The 26,202-nt window shown below is 27.8% G+C and overlaps 1 protein-coding gene across 1 annotated transcript; it reads right to left on the bottom strand.

The window, feature by feature from the left end:
• Nucleotides 1-17,826: 17,826 nt before the first annotated feature.
• LOC101206154 (transcription factor AS1) lies at nt 17,827-19,339 on the bottom strand. The gene has a single exon (XM_011653060.2). It carries the CDS (start codon nt 19,168-19,170, stop codon nt 18,106-18,108), a length of 1,065 nt encoding a protein of 354 aa, XP_011651362.1. The 5' UTR covers nt 19,171-19,339; the 3' UTR covers nt 17,827-18,105.
• Between the last annotated feature and the right edge of the window lie 6,863 nt (nt 19,340-26,202).

Below are 26,202 nucleotides of genomic sequence, written 5' to 3'. Positions count from 1 at the left end.
GAGAGTTAGTGATGCTTCCTTGTTCTTTCCTTTTGTTGTATTCTTTTTTAGTTTTAGGGTTTATATTGGGGAACTAATTATTACTATTCATGTTATTCTCTTATGTATTTTTTGATAAATTAAAATAAGGTTTGATGCTTTTGCTTTCGGTTTTCGAATATTTGTGCAAAAAAACAAAAAGGCCCTTTCGGTTTAATATAATTCTTTCAAATGTGTTTTCCTTCTTTTTTTTTAGGTTAAACATTTTAGTTTGGTTCTAAACTTTCTATTTTAATCCATTTTGGTCTCTAAACTTTTAAAAATGTCTATTTTGATCTTTGAGCTTTTGAGCTTACTTGAGTCTCTTTGTTACAATTAATTTCACGAATGATAATGTGACTTCAATACTTTTATGATTAGCTTATAGATTGTTTACCATATTAATCTAATTGATAAATTATAAAAAATCTAGTTAATATACTATTTTTTATGTCAATAGAAAACTTAATATTAATCAACTCACTTGAATCAAATAAACTCCAAATTAAAAATTATTTTTGTTTTGTTTTCCAACACTTGAATCTCTCACATCCCGGCTCTCCAACACTTAGATTTTTCTTTTTTAAGTTTTAAAATTTTAAAGCAAATCAAATGAGCGATGTTGAATAGAATAAAAAAATAAAATAAAATGGACACATTGGTGTTAACATCCATTACAAGGTAAAATAAACTAGAAGAATAAAATAAGCACATTACATGTGTAAAATAAACTTTACAAAATTGTAGATAAATATTTCCATAATGAATCACATAATTTTTCGAAAAAAAAAAAAAAGAAGAACAAAGAATTGGGAGCAAGAGAGAAAAACACATCCATGAATAAAAAATGTTGCATGTAAATGAATTGCATCTAGCATATGCATTGAGAAAGTGTAGTAAAATGACAATGCACCAAAATGGTTCAAACCTTGAAGACAATTACTTCATTTTGAGTTCAACAACATCAATTTACCAACTGAATTTAATTAAAAATTAAAATCCTAAATTTTTAAAAGTGATTAATTATTCTGCAGCCTAGACATCCAAATATACAAGTCACTTCATTCTATTAGAGAGTTAACGGAATCTTAATGACAGAGGCCAAAATATGCACGTTTTAAAAGTTCAATGACTAAAACATATGCTTTAAAAAGTTCAATGACCAAAATAGAACAAGATACAAAGTTTAGGTACCAAGATAGGGTTTAAACCTATTTTTTATTTTTTAATGAAGGTGTTTAAAAATAACTAACTAAACAAAATATTTACCCTTTATAGAAAAATCAAATATAATAATTTTTGTCTTGTAGTGATTTTCTTTATGAAATATAATTTTAAAAAAAAAAAAAACCGATATTTTATATACCATGAACTTCTTAAGAGTAATATTGTATCTTTATAATGGTATGATGTTGTTATATACTTTATAGGTATAGAATAATTTGAAAATTATGGCAACAGTTTTAATTTGAGGCATTTTCAAATATAACAAAGAAACTAACACTATTTACCAACTATAACAAAATAATCAAATTTTTTATAGTTCATTTGAGATTTTTTTTCTCTATATATATTTTTAATTAGTTTTAATTTTTTTTTTTTTTTTGTTATTTATGACAATTCCTCTTTTTAATTTTGTTTAAAAATTAATAATATAATTCTTTATTAGTTTTTTTAAGGAAAAAATGGTTATTTAAAGTGAGTACTCTCAAATATAGTAAAATATATGAACCAAAATACTTATAAAATATAACAAAATATCATATTATATCAACGATAGACATTAAAGGCCCGTTTTGTAACAATCTTGTTCTCTGTTTCTCATTTCTTATTCTATGTTTCTCCTATTTTGAGAACAAGAAACAAGCATGTGTTTGATAATTGTTTCTTGTTTCTTGAAAAAGAAAATAGCAACAAAAAACGTGTTTGATAACTGTTTTTTTGTTTCATGTTTCTTATTTCTTGTTTTCTTAATAATGTCATACATTAAATATATATCTCACATCTAATACAATTAAACATTAAACAAAAATATATGTCAATAGTTAACCACTCATTTCTCTAAAATCTACATCACTAACTTTATCAAACAAAAATATATGTCGATAGTTCACCACTGATTTCTCTAAAATCTATCTTACTAACTTTACAAGTGTGTGTGTCATTTTTAAAGAAATTATTGGAAACAAAAAAAATAAAATAGTTTCTCTCATTCTCGTTTCTCAATTATTATGAGTTTCTTTTTCATTTTTCTCAATTATTTCTATTGGTTTCTTTTTCATTTTTCTCAATTATTTCTATTGGTTTCTTTTTCCTTTTTCTCAATTATTTCTATTAGTTTCTTTTTCCTTTTTCTCAATTATTTATAGGAAAATTGCATAGAATAGCATTTTGAGAATATAATATAGCAATTATAGCACATTGCTTTAGAATTTTGCAAATATGGCAAAATTTTCACTTCTCCATCTTAAATTTGATATTATTCCTAAACTACCATTCAATAACTTATTTCTCTTTCTCTTTTTAATGTCCTACTCATTATTTATTTATGCTCCCACTTTTTAAGACCGTAATTATTTGTTTATTCTTATACTAGAAAAATTATTTATTCTTTGTCTTAATATTAATTTTAAAATATCAACAGTACAATAATTGCAATATGAAATATAATATAATGGTTGTTGATTAGAGTAATTTAACTTTGTTGTGATTTTTTTTTTTTTTTACTTTCTTCGATGTGTATTTTGAGTTGAATCTAATTCCAAATGATTTTGTTTTATTTTTTACATTTTTATTTTGGTTTTACTTTGTCTCAGTTTCGTATATCAGTGTTGTGATATACTTATATTATATGTATTGGTTGGTTAATATACTTACCACGTGATTTTTGTTTTTTCAAATTTTATGCAGCTCATTAGAGTATTATTAAGTATATGAATGATGCAACTCACTGTATCATTATCAAGTATATCAACAATATACTGTTAAAGAATATCAGTAAAGTGAATCATTATCAAGTATATGAATCGAGTTTACAAGTGTATGTCAATAGTATATCAAATGTATAAATAAGACTTCAAGCATATCAAGTGCATTTAATCAATCAATTGTATAAGTGAATAATACAAAATGTATCTACAGTGTATCAGTTGTATCAAACATATATTAGTCATGTTTCGGTATCGAGTGTATCAAAGAGTATCAGGTGCATCAAATGTACTAATCAAATTTATCGGGTATATCAAGAAGTATTAGGTGTATCAATTAGAGTATTAGGTGTATTAGATGTGTATAAAGTGTATTAAATGTATATTAGTAACGAGGGCATTTGTGACATTTTACCTCTTGATATGTGGGCTGGACTTCGTTTTTGTCATTTTCGCAAATAATAAAATGTGTGTGATATGGACTTAATTATTATAACTTATTTTGTCATTTTTGCAAGTGCCCTTTATTTCTATTGGTTTCTTTTTCCTTTTTATCAATTATTTTTATTGATTTCATTTTCATTTTTCTCAATTCTTTTTATTGGTGTCCTTTTCTTTTTTTCAATTCTTTTTCTATTTCATTTTCCTCTCGTGAATTCCTTTTTCTTCCTCTTATTTCCATCTTCTTCTTCAAATAACCACTCTCCACGTGGTTTTCTTTTTCTTTCTCTTATCTCCATCGTTTTTTTCAAGTAACCATCCTCTTCCTCTTCCTCTCATTGTCTTTGTTGTCTTCCTCTTTACCTCACATCGTCTACCTCTACACGGCGTCTTCCTATTCGTTGGATTTGGGTTTTCCTCTTCCTCTTTGCGTGAATTGTGTTTTCATTGTGGGTTTTCACTGAATTTATGAATTTTTGCTATATTTGTGTTTTACCCGTGAGTTTTTGTCTTCCTCTTTGTTGTGGGTTTCTGTCCTTTTCTTCGTCGCGAGTTTTCGTCTTCCTCTCGTCGGCTCTGTCTTTCATATCCAAATCTTCTTCTCGTTCTCAATAAGATTACAAGAAGACATTCCTATCTAGGTTTGATAATTTTTTTTTTTTTTTTATGTTTAATGGAGGACATATATTTTTATTTGATGTTTAATTGAATTAAATGTGAATAAAATAAAAAATGAATCGCAAAGAAAATCAAGAAACAAGAAAGAGTTATCAAACACATTTTCTGTTTCTGTTTCTTTTTTTCAAGAAACAAGAAACAGTTATCAAACACATTCTTATTTCTGGTTCTAAAGAAAGAACAGAAAACAAGAAACAGGGAACGAGAATGTTACCAAACAGACCCCAAATAATACTTCTATTACTGTCTATTTGTACCAATGATAGAAATTGATTGAAGTATATGAATGTTGTTAGAATATATGTGGGCCCATGGTCGTTATTTTCTTGAGAATTCTCTATAAAAGTTGACATGGAAAAATGCTTTTGGGGTTTCTTCTAGATTAATAAAAAACATATAAACTATTTACGTAATTTGTAGCAAAAAAGCACTAAATGACAAAAACTCATTACACTCGACTTGGCTACAAACATGTATATAGTTTGTCCATTTTGTCACTTTTGACAATTCTACTTTTAGATTTTTTAGTTTTTTAAAAATTAGATCTATAAACACTTTAACGTTATAAAAAATTAAAGAAAATAAACTTATTTTTCGAATAAAATACAAGTTCATTTTCATAAAAATAATAAAACATCAAAATATTTACGGCTGACAAAATAAAAAAGCCCATGAAGCCGATCATTTTCTTTAAATATTCCAAGTTTGTCATTCATTTTTATCTTCTTTCTTCTTGTGCAATTTTTCTTTTTCTTTTCTATCTTTTCTCTTCTCTTCTTCTACATTTTTCTTTTATATTTTTTGAAATCATGATCTTTGTTTTGTTTTCAATCAATCATAAATTTTGTATAATTTTTTTGTTCAAGATCGTGTATCAAATATAAAAGATCTTGGTACACAATCTTGAACATAGGGATATATGTACACTATCGTTAAACGATATTGTATCTTGAAGAAAAAAACTTCGGTAGTTTAGATTTGGATATACACGATCATGCCTAACACAAATGTTTAGATTTGCCTACACGATCGTCTAGCCAAATCTAAACGATCGTATACCAAATAAATCTTTTATATTTGGTACACTGTTCTTTTTATCATTGGATTATTGGTACACAATTGCTTAGATTTGGCTACTCAATCATGTACCAAATCTAAATAAATTTTGGCACAAGATCGTGTACCAAATATCTTATATGATCTTGAAAAAAAAATCGTTGGGATATTGGTACACGATTATGTACCAAATCTAAACGAATCTTTGTAAAGATCATGTACTAAATATATTATGCATGCGAGTGGTCATTGGTACACGATCATTTAGATTTGACTTTACACAAGTGGCGATTGATACACGATAATTTGAAAATTTATGAGTATTCGTCAAAATAAAAAATAACATTGTGATTTTGATTTGATTGTCATGTGATTGTTATATGTTTTCTATTTGATTGCTATATGATTGTATGATATTAAGTACGTTGTGAATTCTTTTCAATTACTATTTGATTTTTCAGGTTATTTTCATTATATATTAGGTACTAGACTTACAATTTAGGGTTTTCTTTGTGATTTCTATTTGATTCTAATGTGATGTTTCAAAGTACTTTGTGATTTCTATTTGGTTGTCTTGTAATTGGTACCTTCTTTTGTGATTTTTATTAAAAATTATAAGTTATATAAAAGAAAAATATAAGTTAATTATATGACAATCAAAAGTCAATTAGATTAGATGTAACTAATTGATAAAGGCAAACATTAAGATTTAATACTCAAAAAGCACAAATTTTCAAGTCAAATATCAAGAATGGTGATCTGGCATTCAATGTTTATCAAGATCTCACTTGGAATGCGTCCTCTGCATACCAAGTGTGGACATGATTTAGGCAAACCGAAGTTTGGGCGAACCATCGTTTTAGATAAATTATACTATGTTCATCTTTTTAGATAAATTATACTATGTAATTCGTCACATACAAAATAATTGGTTTATTTTACTATAGGCAAGAGTTGTGTTCCATCCTTTGTTGTTATATGTCAAACATTTTATCTTACAAGTGTATAAAATTTGTTTGAAGATAATTTTGCACTGCTTTCCTTCTTGATTTCGTATAAGATATTTTTTTTCGTCCTAAAAGATCTCCTCAAGCTTTCTTACGTGCGTTTATAATACCTAGTGCTGAACCTAGCTCTTTATCATCGAGAATGTTAACGATATAATCATCTAAACTAAGTTTGAGTTGTATTCCTTTGTTGTCTTTCACTATGAGTGAAAAAGACCTTTTATCTCATACTTAATGGAAACCTAAGTTTCAATTATATGTTGTGGAGATCCAATATCTAGCTTGATAGAAGTACTTGTCTCATAAGGGTGAGGGGAGCTCATGCGTGCGTGGAGTGTAAGAAAATTTATTTGAGAGGATTTCGAACAAAATGTGGGAGAATATTGAATTTGAGAAAGAGAGGACTGAGAATCTCAAAGATACAGGGAGAGACAAAGAAGTGAGTTGTGAGTAGTTATAGAGAGAATCTAATGTACAAGTATAAGTATTTCATTGTACTTGTGGATAACTCATTTAAAATCAGTGAAGTTTTTCATTTTATATGTTCTTAATTTACCGACCTCTCAATGTTTCTTAATCTCTATTCTTATTTATTAGATGTTATTTAGTTTCTCTACTAATCAATTTATTTATTTATTTTGTTACAGAACTAGTGGTTGACTTGGGTGTATATCCATTTTAAAATTTCAGCATTGAAGCAATCCTAAAATTATATATAGTCCATAAATGATTAGTTTATTTAATAATGGGTGTTATTATAATTAGTATTTAATTGAAAAAGAAAAATATATTATTCTTGAAAGATACGTTTGAAATCTTCAAAATTCAACTAAAATCATAGAAAGGAATAAAATAGTAAAGAAAGTTGATTAATTAAGAAGAGAGAAAGAAGAATAAAAAAGTAGTTAAATTAATATTTTGAAAGTTATTGTAGAGTGAAAGGGTTTGTAAGGTTGATGAGAGTATAGTAAGGCAAGTGAGATTTGTGGATGAACCCTACAAAGTTGGCAGCTTCCACGAAGTTGTGGGTACAAAGACAAAGGACAAATCAAATGAACAGACAAACAACCTAAATCTTAACAAAAACATTATCTTACATTAATTATTCTAAATATATAATATAATGTAACTAAACAAAATCTTAATCAGATTTGAATTCTAATCACCTTCAATAATATATTCTTAAGTGTGTTGTGAATTAAGCTTAATCCTCAACATAATCCCACATAAAATGTTTCCTGTTCCTCCCATTTATTCTATTTTCTTTTTTACTAATTAGACCATGGGGGAACTTTGGGCCTTTTTTACTAAATTTTGAGATTGAGTTACTCAAATAAGAATTAACATACGTTGAATTATGGTATTTATTTTATAGAGGTTTTATGGCCGACTGTCAATACTACAATTTGGTGAAAGGGTTTTGAAGCATTGTAGTGGTCTATGTGTTGAAATTAAGTATTTTTCTGCCTACATCTTTAGTTGTTTAATTGATTGAACTTTTAATACTTCACTAGTAATGTAGTGTGTCTATGCTTTACTTCCTAATAATCATGCTCCAATGTGCCTTTTAAATCATTTTCGTTGTATTAAAGGATTGAGCAACTTTTGTTTCAATCAACCTTTCTAAATCATATTGTTCATTCCTGTATTGAAACAACAATCGTCTTTTATTTTTGTGAGTTTTAGGTTAATTAAAATGTGATTTGGCTCATTACTTTTAAAAAATTATTTAATTTACTACTTATACTCTGTAAGTTTTATACTTTATAATTTTAATTTATGTAATTTCACTTTATAATTTTATCTTGATTTTTTTAAAAAAAAATATATTATTTAATAGCATTTTTACTACCAATTTTGAATAAAAACATGGTTCACATATTGTATATCTTGTACGAAATTTAGTGTTATTATTAAGAAAATTAGTGAAAAATTGCTTCCACAAATTGATATAGAGGGTAAATTTTAACCAACTTTCAAGTACGAGAGTAAAATGAAATTTTAACCTATATATTTTATTATTGTTTTCTTATACATTTTATCAAAGTGAATTAGATTTTCTTCTATTCTTTTTTCTTTCAGCACAATTGTTCCTCTATGACTATATATATAATAATAAATAATAATAAAGATACCAACTAAATGTACTAAAATTAGGATAATCTAGCCTCTAAACTTTAATTTATGGCAAATTCATCTATGTACTCTCAATTTTGTAATAGTCTAATTTCCAGAGTTTAGTACCTAGAGATTTTTAGTGTTTGATTTCTGTTATTAACAAAAACTTTGTAACTTGAACATGCTTGTCTTTAAATAGTTTATTCATTAAATTTTTTAACTCTATTTTTCATGATACAATCTAAATCATTTATAATTTTAAGTATAAATACAAAAGTTGATACAATGATGAAATTACAATAACTAATCCTTAAAAATTAAACAAAAAAAGTCTAGACTAAATTGTCACTTATAGTAAAACATGGCTTTTAAAGTTATTTTTACCAACAAATTGTTTATATATAGATATTGAAAAGAGAAAAAAAATGGTTATAAAGTTATTATGGCTTTAATAACCTGACATATATAAGGGACCATTGCAAGGAATCTTTCATAAGGAGAATAACCTATCGACATTATTAATCCAATCTATAAAGTTTTAAATTAATAAAAAAAAAATGTGGTATTTAATTGGATAATATATAGCCTATATTTTAATCATCAATATATAGAATTTAATATTTCATTGGGCATACTATACAATAATAAATCCTTTTTAAAAATAAAAAAAAAAATTAAAAATAGTGTTTAGATTATAGACCTAAAAGGTGAAGAAGTTTGAAACACGTGATAGAGGCACGTGAATGGAAGGGTCAGTGCCCTTAACATGCTGGACAACCTTGATTTTAGAAACGACATGTCGTTTCCTTGTTCCCTATATTCTTCCAATCATCAAAACACAGTCGTTTTTGTATTTAGACTAAAGAAATATAAATTAATAATCTTGAGAATAATTAAATCTCTAAATCATTTACATTAATTACCATATCTTGGTCTTGGATTAATCAAAGATTTTGTGAGCATTAAACAAAAATGCTATTTAGTCACAGTTCAATGAATTGGGTTTCTTAACATTTTAGTTTTTTCTCTCCAAAATATCCAAAACTTTACCCTAAAGAAAAAGAAAAACAAAAATTAAGATAGTTTCAAATATTATTTAAACTTTCAGGCACATGATTTTTCAAATGTGACTTTCAGAATCATATTGGACATTATTACAAAATAATATCATAAGAGTTAGAACACGGTTACAATAAAGTAATATAATTAGTCAATACATAGGCCAATCATGGAATACTATTAATCAATATGTAGATGAATCATTAGTGATTATTCTTTTTTATTTTAAAGTGGGAAAAATTGAGAAAAACCTATTTTATTATATTATACTCTTTTTAACATTTTAGTAAATTAATTTAAAACTTTCATGGAAACATTTACCATGGTTAATGTTAATAAATTAAAATATATCTTGAAATATGACATTTACAATAACTTTTAAGCCTAATTATTTGTGCAGATTTATAATTGCAAATAGTTTTCAAATTAAATATATATATATATATATATTATGGGTATTTTAAAATATAATGTAACGAACCACAACATTTACAAGATAGAGCAAACTTTCATACTCTATTACTGATAGACATCGATTGACTTCTATCAGTATTTATCAATGTATCTAATACATACTTATAGAATCAATGTCTATCGTTAATAAAATCTGATATTTAGATGTATTTTCCGTCGTTGTGTTATTTTCGATCATTTTTGTATATATAATTAATTAATTATCTATATTATCAATCTGTCTTCAATAATGAGTTATTAAGTGCATTTTATTATTTAATTTTAACACATAACCATACTGAATAAGTGTTTGGCAGAATGGAAAGGTATTTAAAGATAGAAAACAGACTTATAAAAAAATTTAATTTAAAAAAAAAATGAAAGGAATGAAATGATATTTATATATGTTATAAGGTTGGGCTTAGGGTTATTGAGAAGTAAATTGAATGCATGAGATTGAGAGCATACGAAAGAAGAAACATAAAGGACAGAGTACCCTAAAACCTATAAATTTTTGCCTCTATGTTTGGGGAGTGGAAACCTTCCAAGTTTCCATACTTTAGTGCTCGTGAACTTGGATCTTAAATTTATATAATTCAACAAGTGGGTGGGGAAGGAATTTTTAATTATTATTAATTTTCTTATTTATGTTCTAAAGAAAACATAACTAATTAATTCTATGGGTCAATCACAAACTTTTACATTGTTAAAGACACACCAATTATATAAGGATAACTTACATGATTAACCTACAAATGAAATGATATGGCAATTAGATTGGTGCTACAATGGCATCAAGGTTAGGCCTGAGATCCAAACTTTATGAGTAAAGCCCAAATAAGCCAAAGTCGTCTTAAGAATGTGGGTCAATCCACATAAGTCCAATCACCTTCATCTCTTGTGTGTAATATTTTTAGCAATTTTAAACCTTTACTTATCTATTTTAATTTTTCAAATTTTAATACCTAAATTTTAATACACACAGCTTCTGTATAGCAAAATGAGGAGGGGGATTTTGATTTTTGTAACAAACAAAATTGGAAATAATAAGATTTCTGGTAACTGGGTGCAATGCACAATATGATGTGTATACTTGTTTAATACAATGTAATTTGTAAACCACATATTAACTCTCAATTAAAATTCAATGTTAATCGAAACATTGGTTGTGAGATTCCAATCTCACGAAATCAAGAACTAAAGCAACTCGGATTTTCTCCTATTTCGAAATTTGAATTTTCAGTATCACATATCATATTTGATTTGCTTATGAATCAGTCTTTAATTTGTTTATCATCATTTCGATTTTAATTTATATTATATCTTTAGATTTTACACCATCTTATTCGTTTTTCATTCTTTTAAACTCAAATTTTTTTTAAAAAAATTATTCTAATTAAGATTTTATTGATTACTTTTATACATATTTTCACTGATTTCAATTTCTCAAAGTACATCTTCTTCAAATTTTATTGCAAACTTCAGTAATCTTCCACTTATCAGAATGTTTTGATGGGTGCTAGATTTCGATTTATATATTCTTTGAATCAAATGGAGCATAAGCTTTGATGGTTTATCTGTAATTGAAAAGTCTATCAAATTTTTTTAAAAAATTAGTATCTAAACTTTTCTGTCAGATCTTCACCAACCTTCTCCTTGATCTTTTCTATTACGATACTTTTGCTCCTCAAGTTCATTTTGAGGGATTTGTTTCTTTTTATACAACCTATCGACTCTATCCACTAAGTGTAAGTTAAATTTTAGAAAATTGCATTCGATAACAAAAATATTTTAAAAAAACTGTACATAGCACATTTTTACTGCATATTGTAAATATATTGCAAATATGACAAATAGTTAGATATATCAAAGAACTATTAAAAAGTTATCCATGTTTAAATTTGTTATTTTTACCATTTAAAGAATGTAGTGATATTGACTCTATCATCTTAAATTTATAATCTGCCGTTATAAAGTACAAATGCATAAACCCAATTGATCAATTATAATAAACCCAATTGATCAATTATATTATAATTAGTAAGAAATGTTGATTAAATAATGGATATTCCTTAGTTTGGTGCCAGAATATTTCTTCAAAGTATTTATTTAAAATTAGTTTTTAAATCTTTAGTTATTCTCTACCAATATAAACATCTTCCTATACAACATGAAAGCATTCCTTTTCAACGATATATTATTATTTTTAACAATGGTCGAAACAATTTAGATTGTAGTACATTGTTGAAAAAAAAAATTATATGGTATTTTTTATTTCGATACGTTTGAAGAGGACGTAAAGCAATGAAAATTATTGTTGCACAAACGAAGGTGAGTGACTGCAACCCCAATCCATGGTTAAACAAGCAGTAGAGTTGAGGTGGACCAAAGTATGGTCGTGTGACTAGAAACTTAAGAGAGTTTCAACGATACAAGCCTATCAAAGATAGTTTTATTATATTTGCATTTTTTTTTTTTACAAATTTAGTCATTAGATGCAAAATAATTAAATATATAGTAACATTTAAAAAAAAATTGCAAATATAGCAAAATTTGTCAAATTTTATCGGTAAAAGAAGTCTATTTCCGATAGATCAGCGAGTATTGTGATATTTACAATTTTTTTAGTTGTTACTATATCTTTAATTATTATTCATAAAATAGTTATTATTTCTCAGATACCATGAATTAGCGTTACCCCTTAAATTACAATTACCTCTGGTGATGAGCTTCTGTGTTTTAGGGTACTTATGAGGAAGATTTTCATAATTAACCTAATTTAAATTCATTTTCTTAAATTCTCGGTTAAATTTCGACAAATTTGACCTAAGTAATAATTAAAAATAAGCATTTACATGAATTTGATTGTATTTACTTATCATAAATATATTCAACTCTGTTTATTACTATATTAAAACCCACATATTTAAACTATTAATTATATAATCTTTTATTTATTTAATTTTATTTAATAATTATCCTCACTCTTTTTATTATTTTTTCATCTTTTTCATTTTTTTCACATGAGTTAATACTTTTTCATCTCTTTCATTTTTCACGTGAGTTTATACTTTTTTTCATTCAATATTATATTATGCCAATTTTATATTACAGGTATACATGCCCATGTTGTTTTTAAATAATTTTTTTTAATGTTTTTTCAATTTATTTTTCATTATATGTCAATATTAGTTTTTAGTAAAAAATTTGTTTTATTATGAACCGTGTTCATCATTTTCATATTTAAAGTTTTTTTAAAAAAAATTAACTCATTATATTTTTCATATTACTCGTTAAAGTTAACTTGAAACTATACATTACCATACGAAAAACTCGATATATACAATAATGTAAAACGAATATATTACACTCATTAATAACTAATTTTATTACATCGTATTTTATTGAATCAGATTAACTGGATCTTCACGATAAACCATCTTTTATATAGAATATTATTACATTTGTTTATTATATAATATGTGATATATATACAAAATAATTAAATATACATGTGTATATATGAGAAAGTTTGCAAAAATATATATCTTACTAGTATGTAACTAAACCTATAATTGTTATATATATATATATATATATTTGAAATTAATAACTAAACCACGTAAGTGAATAAATATAACAATTTTACAATATATCGTCTTAAATGTCGAATAATATATGAGATGTATATTTTCATTTTTCAACATGTTTATCAATAGAGAAAATAAATCGTGGTATATTTTCTAAAAACTATTTGTAGAATAAAAATTAAAAGTGGTAAAAATGATGTACATACATTTGTACAAAACTTAAGAAACATACAAACATAAGAATGAAAAAAAATCATGTAAAAAACCAAATAAAAATGAAAATAAATGGAATTTATATATTTACAATTAAAAAAATAGATATGTACTATCTCACATCAAATAAAGGGGTCGTTTTAAAAAATGTAACAAACCAGTAAAATATTTATACTGTATAGAATAGTTTTGAAAACGAAAAAAAACCTACCAACTTACAATGAAAAATACAAAAAATACCCAGTAACACACAATTAATCGGTCACACGCAATGCGAGTAGTGTTCTTTTAAATGAATGACCTGCGATCGTTTAAATCATGATACACAATCATATAGTTCTTTTTTCGATGATGGAAAAAATGTTTCAGATTTGAATGATCATGTTCACCATAGCAAACAATCGTGTTGATCATGGAATACGATCATGTTGATTATGGTAATTGATCGGTAGTCCAATATAAATGATAGTTAAAATTTTCAAATCTAACGATCGAGTTGACAATGGTAAACAATTGTATCGACCATGCTAAATGATCGTATTGATTATGGTAAGTAATCGTTTAGATCATAATAGACAATCATGTAGTTCTTTTTAAACGATGGGAAAAATGCTCAATTTAAAGTTTAACGATCATGTTGACCATGGTAAACGATCATATTGATAATTTAAAATGATATTTAAGTGATCTTAATATTCTCAAGAATATGAGTAAGATGAAGAAGAATATTGAAACAATTATGAAATAGCTTTAAAGAATCTTACCGAAAATGATGAAGATGAAATACATGATTTAAACGTAAGAATAAATCATCTAAAAATATAAGAGAAAAAATATGAAAAAGAAGAATAAATATGAAAAAGGTGAATAGATTGAAAAGAAAAACAAAAAAGAAAAAGAAGAAGAAGTGATGAATCCACAATATTCAAACACAAATTTGAAATTTATGAAAATATAATTATGGTTTCATCGGTTTTTATTTTTATTTATTACACGATTCCTAAATATTTTTTGATTTTGTTATATTTATGTAAATTATCTATAAATAAATCAAATATTATAAAAAAATATGTACTATCTCAGTTAAATGCTCCAAACTAAAATGAATAATAAATAAGTCAAATTTAAATTGAGCTAAACTAGAAGACTATTTTCATTTTTTGTTCAGATTTCTTATTTTTTAAAATAAAATAAAAAAAAACAACTAGAAAATAACGAGGATGTTATGATTATTTGAGTATGACTTTTGTGTAAAATGGAATCCCATTCTCTTTTTGGTTAAAAGTTGATATAGTTAGTTGCGCCATAAATTTTATATAGGGGTACCGAGCATTATATAATAAACACACTAAAAATGTTAAAAAAATATCTTGACGTTTCATTCATGCTCCAATAACATTGATTATATATTTAGTAATACAAAAAGACCGACAATTTCTACGTAATTTTTTTGTAAGGTAAATATGTGAATTTAAAATTTGCATCAAAAAAAAGAAAAAAAAATACATTTTTAATGGAATATTGTTGAAAGAAGTGAAAGTTTGGATCACAGACTTTGTTGCATTCATTTTTTTTTGTTAGATAATAAATAAGGGCTAGAAAATAAGTTAGGGTTTTGTTTTTTTTTTTTAAAAAAAAAATATTTCGTTTTATGAAATCAAATTATCTTCCATTAAGAAAATCATTGAAATTTAGGAATAAAAATCAAATTATCTTACTTTCAAGAAATCAATGAAATTTAGGAAGAAATTTGATTTCTTCCATTTAGAAAATCATTGAAATTTAGAAAGAAATTTAATATTTGAGAAAAAAATTATTGATATTTGGAATAAAAACTATTTCGTAAAAATAATTATTGTAGACAAAATAAAGCTAAATTTAATATATATTATAATCTAACACTAATATTAAAATACAAAAACTGATAACGTGAGGGGGCACGTGCCCTCTAGCACTTTAATAAATCCGCCTCTAGATATAGTAAAGCTTCTTGTGTAATTTGACTTATATATTTCACCTACATGCCTAGAAACCACTAATTATAATTGGTAACAATTTTATGAATAATAACAAAGTATATAACAACAATTTTTTTTTAAAAAAGTGTAAATTTATAGTTTATCAATAATAGACCAATATTTGTAACATGGTTTATAATTGATAGATTTCTATATATTTAATTATTTTAAATCTAATTGTTATATTCACAACTATCTCTATGTTTTCGATAAGTGTATTTGGTTGGGTCCTTAAACAAAAATTCATTTGAAAATTATATTGAAAAGCAATTTTATGAATAATAACGAAGTATATAGCAATATTTTAAAAAATGTAAATCTAACAAATTGTATCCACATCACACACCAATATTTACAACATGACAGTAACAAACTACTATCATTGATAAACTTTGAAACTTTGTGCTATATTTATATTTTTTTAAAAAGTTACTATATACTTAATTATTTTAAATCTAAATCGTCAAATAGTCTTCTTTTTTTCATATTTAAACCTATACTTATGTAAGATCTATTCATCAATTTAGTTAACTAATTACTATTATTATTTATTTAAACTTTTTTTTTGATTTCAGTGCAGAACTCTAAATTCTACTTCCAATAATTTCTCCGCTACTTTATTAATTCCCTTCATCCTTAATTATAACATTACGACAGCGACTAAATAATATGTAAATCATATTTTTATTATTAAAACATTCCCCATAAAAATCATATTTAAAAAAAAAAAAAATTCCTCCAACGCCCAAAATCTTGCGAACAATTTCCCTCATCTAGTTAATATATTAGCAACCAACGTAAACACAATTTTAACTCTTTGTTAATTCAAGAATAGAATAGCTCACTCTACATTGTACCAATCATCATTCCAAATGTCATGGATTGTTGAGATTGTTGAGACAAAAGATTTAATGTAATTAGGTCTACCTCTACTAACAAATTTCTATTCAATCAAATATAAATTATTTTTTGTTGTACTAAACTTTAAAATAACCCAACTGAATAATTCATATGTTCTGTTCTTGGCTAAAGAAGTTTAAATCACCACCCTAAATCCTAAAACTATCCTAAAACTATCCTAAAACTATCCTAAAACTATTAATAATGATAATCTATTCTAATCATAATACTTGTTTTAGACCAATAGTTTATCACATAAGTGACCAAAGATGTGTTATGAATAATTCTCAATAGTCTTGCCCTTCCACCATGCAAATCCACATAAATTTACGATTGGAATATAATTGTTCAATCATAAAAGCTAGGCTTTCAAATTCTATAATGTCAAAATTGAATACTCATGCTTTGTACAAATTGAACATCCCTATAATAAAAAGTGGACCATCAATTATTACAATATTTAACTATGTAAGTTTGAAGATGTAGTTTAAAATTTAGGAACATAATTGCATTAGTTTTTACAATCCGTGTCTTACTTTCGCAATCTGGTGTTACTTTCATTAGTAGGCAGCTATATGGCTTCTTGCTTCTTCCAAAAATAAGTTCAACATTTGATTAGCAAAACTTTTGTTTAATATACTTTCAATGAGGTATAAAAAGTTAGTAGTATAATGTATGGTTGGAAGTTCAGTCAATAAGTCAAATCAGACATCAGCCATCCTAATACATGGAATCAAATGCTTTCAAATATATAAAAAGAAAGGAAAAACAGTATTTAATTTCACTTGCACTTTCCTTTATTAGATAGTGTTACAAATGAGATTGTTTCCAATAGTGGGGAGTTTTTTCTTAAAGGAATAGTTAAAAGTTTTATTCCTTGTGTAATATGATTACTATTTTGTTGAACAACTAACTATTATTGTGAAAATAATATCTCCCAAATCTTAACTTAACCGATACATGACAGAACTTGAAATTACTCAATGATGCATTCTCATAATTGACAAATACTAATATAATATAATATAACAAAACACACTTTAATTTATGGGTTTCAAATCTTACTACTATTATTATAATTTTTATAACAAAACACATGTTAACCAAGAAATGAAATCAAAGATTCAAACCATGTATGGCCCTGTATTTCTATTTTGATTTCAATAACTCAAATGTACTACCCTTCAACTCAACTTGGAGTTTCCATCTCTATCCACATTCTCACAATTATTCTCACAATCAATGAACTGAAATAAACACTATTCCAAACAATTTAAACAATTTTTGATGATTAATCTCCATATACCATATATTAATACCAAATCAATTCAAAAGACAAAAGATGAGAAGTAATGAAAGTCTCGTAGAATTAAATTTTATTATTTAATTAATAATAAGATCCCATTGGAATGGAAGAGAGAGAGAGAGAGAGAGAGAGAGAGAGAGATGAGATTTTCCATCTTTTGTTTTATTACTTACTTTTTAATCTTCTTCTTCTTCTTCTTCCCTTTGATTATCGAATTTGTTCCCAACAAAAAAACAGAGTCTATGTAATGTAAAAAGAAACAGGTACAGAGAGAAAAAACCAACCTGCATTTTGAACTCACACCGCCATGGAAGCAGAGCTTCAATGAACAATGTCCTTGGAAACACCCAACAACCCATGACCTCCAAATTTCTCCACTAGCTTCGCCAATTTCGAATGCTTATTACACCAATCTTCCACAAGCTTCGCCTCTTTACAATCCGCTTCTCTTCGCAAAGCATTCAACTGTTCTCTGTAATCCCTCTCGATTCCTCCTAAATAAACCCTTTCTTCTTCTCTCAACCTCTGTATTTTGGCTTCCATCTCCTCCATTTTCTCTCTTTTCTTCCTCGCTTTCTCCGATTCCAGTTGTTGCTCTAATCGATTCAATCTCCAGCTAGCTTCCTTCTTGTGTTGAACCCAACTCTGCCGCCCTTCTTCCACCTCCTTACAGTACTGAACTAAGGCTCCGATCCGGTTAACTTCCGACTCCAAACACCCAGGTTCAGATGGAGATAGCGTTAAACTGACGGAGGGAGACGGCGTAGTTGAGCAAGTGGAAGAAGAAGCAGTGCTGGTGGAGTTAACATTCATCCAGAGAGGAAGAAGAGTGGAAGAGGAGGTGGTAGAGGTAACCGATCCAAGAGAAAGCAGGGGATCGGCGTCAGGGATAGAATTTGGATGAGGATAAAGCTTAGGCTGAACGTACTTCTCAGCGAAGGTCTCCAAAATATGGTCGTAAGGGCCTTGAAGCGCTTTCTCGGGGGAGGAAACAGCAAGAGAAATAGGAAGATTGGGGTCGAGAGAGGATTGTGTTAAGTTGTTGGCCTTGTGTAACTGTTTAAGCTGTTTCTCTTTAAAAACCTCCCACCACTTACCGAGACGTTTGGGGGTACGGCCGGGGACCTCGGCGGCAATCTTCTTCCACTTGTTGCCGTACTTGGCCTGAAGAGAGATAACGAGGGACTGCTCTTCAGGGGAAAGAGAGCCTTTCTTCAAGCCAGGTTTGAGGTAATTTTTCCAGCGTTCGAGGCAGGATTTAGGGTCGCGATGGAGAGGGTTGGGCATACGGTGAGAGATGAGATTCCATTCTTTAGGGCCATATTGTTTGACGTAAGCTCGGAGAAGGGCGTCTTCTTCAGGCTGCCAGCGTTGGCGGTCCTTCATTTCATAGACACCATAGCTGGTGCAGAGAGAGAGAGAGAGAGAGGTGTAGAGAGAGAGAGAGAGGGGAAGAGGGTGAAAAGAGATGAAGATGAAGATGGAAGTGAAGGGTATTGTGGGGATTTTGAGGATAAATTGAAGAGGGAGAAATGGAGGGCAGGGGGGGGGCAGGGGGCAGGAAGAGGATGATGATGATGATGATGATGATAGGTACTGTTGCTATTATGGAGCTTCGATCCTGCTCTGAATTTTGCTTCTGACTCACGCGCCTTTTTCACTATTCTCACGCGCCCCCCTTCCCTTTTTATTTTCTTTTATCTCTCTTCTCATTTTTTCCCTTTTTCATTTCCACTTTACTCTCTTCCTTTATTATTTTTTTCATTTTTTTAAATACTCCAATAATATCATTCATAATATATTTACCCAACCCAAGCAATTCTATATTTCATTATATCAATTACTTTTGAATTCTTTCTAATCTGTTATCACCTTATTCTATTCTTTATAAACTTCAAAACTTTAATTAATACACACCTAGTTTATAAGTTTTTTAAAACATTATTAGAAGTTATTTTTTATAAATATAATAAAGCACAAAAATGTTTACCCACCATCCCTATAACGAAATAATTTTTTTTATGAAATTAGTAAAATATTTTCATAAATTTCAGATTTATTTTGAGTAGTAAGATGATTTGTAACTTTTCTTTTAGATTTCTTTAACTCTTCTTCCATCTCTTTTTTCTTCTATTTTCATTCATCTTCTTTTTCTTTCTTTATTCATTTTTTCTTTCTTTCTTTCAATTTCGTTTCCCAAATACCAAGATCGTTTAAATATAATTTTAATATAATTTAAACGATTGCGTATCTAGTCTCACGATCGTTTAGAGTTGAAGTCATGTTTCCTTCGTTTAAAATGAACTACACAATTATTGTGTGAATATAATCAAAACGATCACTTACTATAATTAACACGATCATTTAAATTTGAAGCATTTTTCCATCGTTAAAAAGAACTACACGATTATGTTAATTCTACATACATGATCATGTATCATTTCCTACACGATCATGTATCATGATCGTTTAGAAGAAGAATTACATGCGCTCGTGTGACCAATTAGTCGCGTGTTGATTGAGCCATTTTTTATATTTTTCATTTTGGATTGTGGATTTTTTTTTTTTCGTTTTCAAAATTGTTATGTACAATATAAATATTTTTTTGGTTTGTTATATTTTTTTAAAAAAAACCTAATGTTGATAACCAACTACGTCTTTGTTTTTCTTTTTCTTTTTTTTTGAAATTGTCATGGTTTTCTCAACATTTCTCTATTACAATGGTCATATTTTCAAACTAAACATTTTAAATCTTAATTAAAATAAATACATGGTTTTGTAATCTTTGTTTCATTTCATTTGATAATCCATGCTTTTTAATTTTCTAGTTTTAAAAAAACTAAATCTATTGATCATTTTAAACTAAATCTATTGATCATTTTTTCTAACTATACATTTTGTTATTTATTAATTTTGTTTGCCAACATTTTAAAAAATTAAACCCTTTTCTTCTTTAAAAAACTTGTGTTTTGTTCGGATTAGGAATTGAATTCTTATATTTTAAAAATGAGTGTTTTCAAATATAGCACAAAAAAATATAAAACTATTTACAAATATATAAAATAAAGGGTTGTGAGGAAGAATAACAAATTATGAGTTTTACTTTGGAAAAATAGCAAAAATAGTTTTAAATTGTTAGAATTGCAAAATATAAAAAATAGAAAAATAAATAAATGAAACAATCCCTTAAATGTCCCTATTGTGAAATACAAATTGTTTACCCAAAAACATAAACTTCAATTACATTCTAATTAAAATAACAAATGGTACAAAAAAAATTCCCCCGAAAACATAAAATTAGACAAGTTGTCATTATTATGAAGCTCCACCTCATACCTTCAAATTTTAAATCTCTCATTTTTCCCTTAGAATTCAGTTGATTACTTCCTTCTTTATTTGAAATTCTAAAGTTAGTTTGAAAATGATTTGAAAGCATTTCACCTTCTTAGAATATTTCTCCACAATCACATCTAGGCCAAGCACGATTAGTCCAAGTCTCTTCCCCTTGTTCGAATATCGCCATTCTTTTGCACTGCTTTAGAAGCACATCTGAAGTCGACCGCTTTATTTTGCATTGTTCGTTCTTCTCCTTCGAATATCTCATTTTAGTTGGTTAGTTGCTCTGTTCGTTCTTCTTCAGTTCTAATAAGATTCGTTCTTCTTTTGACCCAATTTTTTTCTGAATATTGCCATGCATGAAATGTTTAGCACTATATTTTTTAACAGTTTAATATCTCCATTGTTGTTGGCTCTATAATCAATCCCTATTGTTGTCCGCTCTGTAATCAATCATCATTTTTGTCGACTTTGTAATCTTGGAAGATTCAAAAGAGAAGAATATTTTGAATAACACTTTGTTGTTTCTAATTATTTAATTATATGATATGTATAGATATTATTGGATTTGTATTTATTTGTTATTATTATTAATATAAGATAAACTGTAAAACAACTATGCACCATCTTAAGAGGAAAAAAAGGGATTGTGTTGTATTATTTGTTTCTGTTTTGAAAGTTTTATTATTTTATAATGGTAGAAACTCTAAATATGAGGAAGGAAAATGAGAGAGGAGAAATGCGAAAAAGTGACAGATTGCGGTCTTCTGAATACACTGGTTCAAAAAAATCATCGTCGATAGTAGTCGAAACTTTTTCAAGCTCTTCGGACGAGGTATTCTTTTTTTTTTTTTTTTTTTTGAAGATTTTTCTACATATAACAAAGTTGTACATTATTATAGCTTACTGTATAGCTCATTATAGGATAATACACAAAATACAATGGCAAAAGGGTCAGTAAGCAAAAAAGAAGTTTCATAATCATCAACTAAGAGGGGGATGAAGGACCCTCCAAAAGAAGAATGAACCATCTAGAAAAAGCCAAGAATAAAAAACATGATAAATAGCTCATTAACCTTTTTGTTCTACTATTTTATAATGAATACATATAGATTATCTTCAAGTTGTGCTCTGTGTAGGTTTCATTAAGTCGAATAAAGAGTGCAAAACATATAGAAGAAAGTGAATAAGAGACTGAAGACAAGGTAAGTGTTACAACTTGTTGTAATACAATTAATAAACATGAACCAAATTGTCTAACTTAATATTCAAAACAAGGGGAACAAGAAAAGACAGAAAGTGTGGAAGAGAAATAGGAAGAATAAGATATAGATGAAGAATGAGAAGCAAAGACGGAAGAAAACGAAGAGTCAAGATCACCAACAACATAGTCAAGCGAAAAAGGTCAGCAATCAAGGACTAATAAGAAGGGACAAAAGAAGACAGAAAAGGGGAAGAAGGTAAGTGTATATAAATTACATAACTGCAACTTCTTTGTCTCATTGTATTTTATCTATTCTTGTAACAAAAATGTAAAATAAGTGATAACTCTAAAGAATGGAACAAAACAAAATGATGACAGAAGACCAAATAAGGGAATATGTATAATTGATTTATGCAATTACAGTGTGTTTGTAAGTTTTTGAACATGCTAACTTGCATTTTTGTGACTATCATTAACTTATTGATTTGTAATCATTACTACTAGGAATTTGTATACTTGATGTCCCAACAACGGAAGATCGACCATTTGAGAATAAACCTACAAACCAAAAGCAACATAATAGATAAAATCAAAGAAAATATGGGAAAAAGACTAATAGCTAGATTTAGTGAGGGACTATTTGACCATTTTCTGAAATTTTCTATAACAAACCAGTCATCCAAATTACTCTTGCACCTCATTCAACGTATGTGCAAGTCGAAATCAACCACCCAATTACATTTTATGATAGGGGGTAGAGTGCTAAAATTTGGGCTAAGAGAATTTACCCTAATTACAAACATGAACTATAATGAAATACTAGATGTTAATACAGAAGATATAAAAGGTGGGGGAAGGCTGCAAAGGATTTATTTTGAAACCCTAAAATCGGTGACAAAGCATATTTGAACACTATGTTCAATATAAGCACGACTGGAACCGATGAGGATAGAATACAAATGGTCAAATTATACTTCCTAGAGAGCTTTCTACTCTCACGGCAAGAGTCTTTGAGTATTGAGTGAGACCATGTCTTAATGATAGATGATGACGAACTGTTTGATAGTTATCCTTGGATATCCATGGGAGGGTTCATTTTTTCGATCCTAGTTTGGGCTTACGAGCTAATTCCAACCTTGAGTATGCCACCAAACTTCTTCGCAACACGGATCTCAAATGGGGTGCCCCGAATAATAAATTGAGCAGCAGACACACAACCAAAATGGAAGGACCTACAACAGAAAGTCTTTGATTTACCAATGGTATAAAACTCATTTTACAAATAGATTTTATATGTAGATAATCACTTATAGTTGTAACATTTTTTTTTCTTTTTGAAAGAGCTTGTACTAACTCCAATGATCGCTACACATGACGAAATCAGCAAACCATACTTCGCACCATTCCTTGATGTAGAAAAAACGGTTCTTAGAGAGTTTGAAGAAAAGTTTACAAATGGCCAAAAAGCTGATCATGTATCTCATATGTCGCTTAGTAGAGGCATGTCATCTACAAGCACGTTTGATGGACTAGCCAAGGCTGTTGAGAGTATTAAACAAATCCAGGAAAAAATGGAAAGAAGTATGAAGGAGATGATTGGATTGTTCAAGACTATGGAGGAGAAAATGAACAACAAGTTTGAAGAACTGCATGTCAACTTAAACAACATTGTTGAAGAGATCAAAATGAAACAACCTACTTCTTCAGGTGCCCAAAAGATAACCGAATATATGGTAAGCATGATCTTTAAACTATAAGTTACTTATCTGATTATGTGTATATGAAATAAAATTTGAAATTACACTGTAATTGTAATTCAAGGGCAAGGTCTTTTGAGAAGCTGAAGAAGAAGATGCATTAGAAAGACCTTGGAAAAAGGGACGACGATGACAACGGTGAGGGAAAGGGAGAGGTTTGAAAGTGGGAGCCAAGGCTCAGGAGGGCCAGTTGGTAGACAAACGACATCAACAAAATCGAAAACAATACCTCCCAAAAGTAGCCAAGATGAAGATCAACAACCATATAAGGTGATTTATAAAGTAAATTATACTACATTATGTTAAAACTGTTTATAACAAATATTTGAAACTAAACCCTGTACATAACTGTAATAAGCCACAAAGGATGCAGAAAAAGAACGCTAAATGAGTTGATCAAGTCAACATATGAAAGTATTATATATAATGAAATGAACAAAAAGAAAGAAAACAAATTACAATTGGTATAGTGGATTACTAATGCTTTATGTATTAGCAATTATTATTACATTACATTTCCAACTCTGACTTATGTACATCTTTTTGTTGTTATACTGTCATCAAATTATTATTACATTATTATGTTATATTGTCATCAAGTTGTGTACATCTTCTTGTTGTGAAACATGTTTACCTGTTTATTATGATGACTTAATTAATTGGTTGATTATGTTGTATGTGAAAGGGATACATTTTTCTCGTGTTGAACTTCATAATGTCAAACTCTTGAGTTGAATGCGTGTCACCTCACTTAAATGCAAGCTTTAAAACGCAATTGCAAGCTTTCTCTCTAAACGCTACTTCTTTACACTTAGTCAGAATAAACCTTCTATTCCCAACATGGTCTCAGATGGTTTACTCGCATGCAAGCATCACAATCATCACATAGAAACTTTAGTTTAGAGCTTTCTTTTCAAATAACAACACCAACATCAATAACAATACATTTGAGCTCTAATATGCCCTAAAGAGATCAATGCAATCTAGAGAATAAGAACACTTTTGGTTATTATTTTGTTAGTTAGTTTTGACTATTTAATATTTCCATTGTCCAATATTTAGATTCAGAGACTAAAACTTCCCGTCTCTAACCCTTCAATGGCGTTTCTCACTCTCTCCTAAATTACCATTTAGCCTTGTCCCCCATTTTCCACATCCTCTTTCTTTGTTGCATAATCGATATACTTCACCAAATACTAAATTTCGATTCTTTCTCTACAAAGATCTCTATTCCCAACCCCATCTTTCAAGATCTCTCTTGCTCCTCTCCTCTGAAATTATATAAATTTGGTGAACTTACGAGGAGAAAATTTGAAAAACAATAATTTCATCTTAACACAATTGCACAACATGCTTCAAAATTGGCAATATATAACAAGATATCTGTTTATATCGAATTAAAAAAAAAAAAATCTTTCTTCCTTGATAAGAGTAAGACAATTAGTGATTGAATGATCAATCCCATAACTATGGTGATGATGATGGTAGCAATTGTGCTTCTCCTTTAAAATCGAAGGGGCCATTTGGGGGAAGGAAAATAAAGGAAAGACTTGTTTAGCTCATGGATTAAGGGGAGAGAAAGTAATATCTTTAATCCCCCTTATTCCTTCTCTCTCCTCATTTTGTATCCAACTTTTCTCACTTTATCCTTTCATTTTTCAATATAATCATTCTCTTTCTTCTCTTTCCCCATTTATTTCTTCTCCTCTTTTCTCGTTTATTTATTATTCCCTCCAAATCAATCCTCCTATTTCTTTTCTTTTCCAAACAAATGAATCCACATCTCTTCTTCTTCATTCTTTTTGTGCCAAAGAAATTAGTCTTATTCTCTAATATGTTACTTATCGTTCTCATTAAGAAAAAATAATAATAAATGAAAGAAAAAAATGTTAAAAATGAAAGAAAAAAAATAAAAACAACAGAATACAAATTTTTATTGTATAAGATTGATGATACAAACTTAAAATACAAATTTCTTTTTGTATTATATTTATGGTACAATTTGAAGAAACATATTTTACATAAATGAAAAAAAATAATACAATTTTTCTGTATGTGTATTGTGTGTACGGTCCATTTTTTTTTTTTTTATACAAAATCAATTTAAAAATCAATACATAT

Source organism: Cucumis sativus, chromosome 3 (assembly GCF_000004075.3).
Source record: "Cucumis sativus cultivar 9930 chromosome 3, Cucumber_9930_V3, whole genome shotgun sequence".
In the NCBI taxonomy this organism is placed as follows: Eukaryota; Viridiplantae; Streptophyta; class Magnoliopsida; order Cucurbitales; family Cucurbitaceae; genus Cucumis; species Cucumis sativus.
The sequence above is the reverse complement of the archived record's forward strand: the minus strand, read 5'-3'. Positions and strand labels throughout refer to the sequence as shown.

Excerpts from the sequence above, each read along its gene's own strand:
- LOC101206154 (XM_011653060.2), bottom strand. The coding sequence starts at position 19,170 with ATGAAGGACCGCCAACGCTGGCAGCCTGAAGAAGACGCCCTTCTCCGA.